Genomic DNA, 3902 nt, shown 5'->3' with positions numbered 1-3902 from the left:
AATGAATTTTATAACAGTTACAAAAAAAAAAATTCTAACTTCAAAGCTACGTAATATGTCCTGGGGTCAATGCTGATTCTATCTCCCCTGTTCGCCCACCTCCCCAGCAAAGAACACCAGGAATAGAGCTGTATTTGAACAAAGTTGGGTTTATTGGCTTCTTGCAACAAGGGAGGTGCCCAACATGGGATCACACCAAGGAGAATTGGGTGCCTCTCAGAAAGAGGGCGTTAGGGAGAGGTTGCTACAGGACTTGAGCTTGGGCTAGGTGATTTGGAGGCGGGCTTGAGGAAGTACAGTTTAGTCCTGGTACCTTCAGGAAGTGGGGCCAGTTCTATGATTTGGTATCTTACATCTTTTTACCTAGGCAGTAGAAGAAACAGAAGGGGCTAGAGCTCTGACTAGCAATGATGCAGCAGTCCTGTTTTGTTAAAGCTGAGACAGAATTCTTGTCATTCTGTATGCATTCAGACCGAGCTGGGCTCTCAGTGGTTTCTGTGGCCCCATAGGCCCTCTGTTCCTCTGTCAGGATGCCTTCCTGCAGTCTCCTGTAACCCCCTTTCTTATAGAACCTGAAGCCACAGCTTACCCCCAGAGCAAGAGCCACCAAGGCCACCGTGGCACCCACCCGGGAGCCAACAATGGCCCCAACGCCGGGTCCCAAGCCAGCCTGGCTCAAGGGCTTGGCTGACAGGGATGGGTCATTAATATTGGCCGGCTGCCGGTGGTCAGAGCCTTGCAGACTCACCCAGACCCGCTGACCACTGGAGTCAACCAGGACAGAGAGCCTGTGGGCGCTGCTTCTGTTGAGCAAGGTGGGGGGGGGGCGGGGAATAAATGGGGGCACCCGAACAGCTGTCTGCTGCTGGTCCAAGAGGACCCCAGCCCTGAGGCAGTAGAGGCTTTGGCTGAGGTAAGCCTGGTGTTGGCTGTACCCTGCTGGGCATTTCATGGGGAAATCCGTGGGGCTGTCCTGGTAGAACACCTCCTTCATGAGCCCAGGGCTCTGGCCCTTCACAAGGCCAGCCAAGGGGTTGCCCGCCTGGCAGCTGAAGAAACCCCCAAAGGGGACTGCCTGGGCTGTACCCAGCTCTGAGTCGCCACTGACACAGACCTTGAGGTCGCCAAAGAGTGTCAGTGGGTAGAAGTAGGAGGGGCAAGCCTGGGACCCAGTGACCGGGTTTGGGTTGCCAGGGCTATACAGGCCTCCAAAGAGGAGGCCCGCAGTGGTGGGCAGGGAGGCCCCCGAGGGCGCGCACCAGGAGGCAGCCAGGCGCACGGCATTCCGATGCTCATGGGTGGCGCACGCTGTCGAGCAGCATCGGAAGAAGAGCCAGCACCTTCGGCAGTGCTGCCGGCACTCAGGACTGGCCTCGCTCCACGTCTTCAGCCCCTGGCTCAGGGCGCTGGCCGTGTAGTTGGCCGGGCAAAAGGCTTTGCCGGTGAGCGGGTTCGGGATGTGATAGGCCCGGCAGAGGTGATCGGCATGCCACCCGGACACGGCCTCGCATTCCTGGAAGACACCGCCGAAGCTGAAGTTGGCGCGGCAGCGGCCTCCGCAAGAACCATCATCCACATCGGCCTGGGGGTCGAAGACGGGAGCCCCAAGCTTCAAGCATCGGGGATGCGTGTTGACCGCGTAGCAGCGGTGGATGGCCCAGCGCACGCGCGGCCGCCACCCGGGCCTCTGGGAGCTCGGGCAGCGCCTCCAGCTGGAGCAGCACCGGCAGGGGCGGGCCCGACCTACTGATGGCCGCCAGCCGGTTGCCGATGCCCTCCTGCCACTTCTGTAGGGTGATGCCCGGGTAGAAGGGCACGCCACCGTGGCTGTGCATCTTGGAGGCCACGGGGTTCCGCCCGAGGTTCTGGAGAAGCCGGCTCTGCACCTGCAGGAAACCCCGTCGCCAGCGTTGACCGCGTGGAAGAACAAGGCCGAGGCGGCGTACGTGATGTTGATCTTGTCTCGGGCTTCGCTGTCCACCAGCTCCCGCCTCACCTGGTACTCCTGCACCAAGGCAGCCCCGGCCTCCACGTCGGTGAGAACGTGCGTGCCGTACCTAAGCACAAGCATCTCTGCCAGGTATTCGGCCTCCCGGGTCTGGTTGTTCTCCAGGTGGTCGCTGAGGGTCAGCAGATGTCGCAGAAAGTCGGGCTGGAAATCGGGGTTCTCCAGGGCCTTCACAGAGTAGATGCCGTGGTGGATCTGCACCCTGGTCGTGACCGTCTGGTACTCCAGGCTGTACTTCCTGACGTTCTGGCAGTCCACGGAGAACTTACCATTGAGGTCTGGGAGGAAGGAGAGCTCAGCGTTGATGGAGGTGGCCCAGGTGTCAGTGTAGTTGACCCGGTGGTCGATGAGCTCCGTGAGGGTCTCCACTATACTCTCCCACCACGGGACCACCTGCACGCGGTCTGGGATGAGGTACTCGCCGTCCTCGGTGGTGAGGCACAGCGAATAGTCTCTCCTGAGCCCCAGCCCCAGCTGGACGTTGTGCAGGTTGTCCCAGCCACCTCCTGGCAGCGCCCCCAGCACGGACATATTCAGGGTCTGCCTGCAGCCTTGGAAGCCCGGCGCCTCTGTTCCCCCATCACACCGCACCCGGCCAAGAGGAGGACCAGCAAGGGCGCAAAGCACAGGGCCATGGCTGGAGGAGAGCTTCTCCTGGGCAGCCTGCTGCGCCTTAGCTCCTCCAGGGTTGGGGTCGCAGAGGGGCAATTCTCAGCCTGGGAGCTGATGCTAAGTAAGCCTCAAGGCAGTGACTCAGCCCACCTCAAGCCCCTCCCAGGTTCCTCTCCTTGAAGTCTTCAGAGGAAAGAATAGCAGGCAGGCCTCCTATCAGAAGCACCAAGGGGAGTGAAACTAATTCCAGGCTTTGGGTCCGGGAAGGGTAAATTAGAGTGGTGAATTGTCCGAAGGCCCTCTTGAATTCATCTCTGAGAAGAAAATCCAACCTCATCTGTTGAGTACCTGGTATTTCATTCTCCACCTCTCTCTTGGCCACTGGACGCAGTTAGGGTCCTATTATTCCAAGTGTCAAGTTCAGCCTCGGTGAGGAAGTAGCCCAGGAAAACGGGGCCTTTCCCCAGTTGACCTGTGGGCACTGTGTCTAGGAGGTCACATTCACTCCAGGCTGATTTCCTTGTGGGTCTTCAGCTGATATTACAGAAAAGAGCCCCTTTCCGGACTAGAGCAGGTTCAGGGCAGCTCTAAAAAAAAAAAAAAAAAAAAAATCAAGTATGGCTGTGCCAGTGATCCACAGCCCTGACATACGGGCAAGACAGAGCTTCTCAAGGGGGCTTAGCACACTTCACAAACAGTCCAGGGCCCAAGAATTTTCCTCCTCTTCCATCTGCTTGGAGCTCTCTAGGGCCCCTGTCCCCCTGCGATCAGCAGCTGCTCTAAATGACACCCTGAGCTAGTGCTTTATAATCCCATTCTAAGATCTCACCAGTCTCTTTTTACACATTAGGAAACAGGCCCAGAGAAGTCAGGGAAAGTACCCAGGGTCACCCAGGGGAGGCAGCATTCGAATCCAGGTTTATCTGATGCCAAAGCTGTTTCCATCCACTGATCTGGGCTCAGGGCTTCTTCTTCCTATTCAGTGTCAGGGTCTTCTTGATTTTTGTCTCTCCTAGGGCTTTTGGGGTTCAAGAAGGCTCCTGGGGGTTTCCCTGGTGGCGCAGTGGTTGAGAGTCCACATGCCGCGGAGTGGCTGGGCCCGTGAGCCATGGCCGCTGAGCCTGCGCGTCCAGAGCCTGTGCTCCGCAACGGGAGAGGCCGCAACAGTGAGAGGCCCGCATACCGCAAAAAAAAAAAAAAAAAAAAAAAAAAGAAAAGAAGGCTCCTGGAAAGGGCATGTGGGATCACCGAACCCTGTGGTATCACTCCTGGTTACACCTGT

At 57.9% G+C, this 3902-nt stretch overlaps 1 protein-coding gene across 1 annotated transcript; it reads right to left on the bottom strand.

Moving 5' to 3' along the window:
- Positions 1-349: 349 nt before the first annotated feature.
- LOC112402012 (macrophage-expressed gene 1 protein-like) lies at positions 350-2539 on the bottom strand. The gene has a single exon (XM_024748540.1). The coding sequence runs from the start codon at positions 2537-2539 to the stop codon at positions 350-352; it is 2190 nt and encodes a 729-aa protein (XP_024604308.1).
- Positions 2540-3902: the final 1363 nt, after the last annotated feature.

Source organism: Neophocaena asiaeorientalis, unplaced genomic scaffold (genome assembly GCF_003031525.2).
Source record: "Neophocaena asiaeorientalis asiaeorientalis breed wild unplaced genomic scaffold, Neophocaena_asiaeorientalis_V1.1 scaffold43, whole genome shotgun sequence".
NCBI lineage: Eukaryota > Metazoa > Chordata > Mammalia > Artiodactyla > Phocoenidae > Neophocaena > Neophocaena asiaeorientalis.
Note: the sequence above shows the minus strand (reverse complement) of the source record. Positions and strands in the feature narration are given on the sequence as shown.

Coding starts and splice junctions, on each gene's coding strand:
- LOC112402012 (XM_024748540.1), bottom strand. CDS start 2,539: ATGTCCGTGCTGGGGGCGCTGCCAGGAGGTGGCTGGGACAACCTGCAC.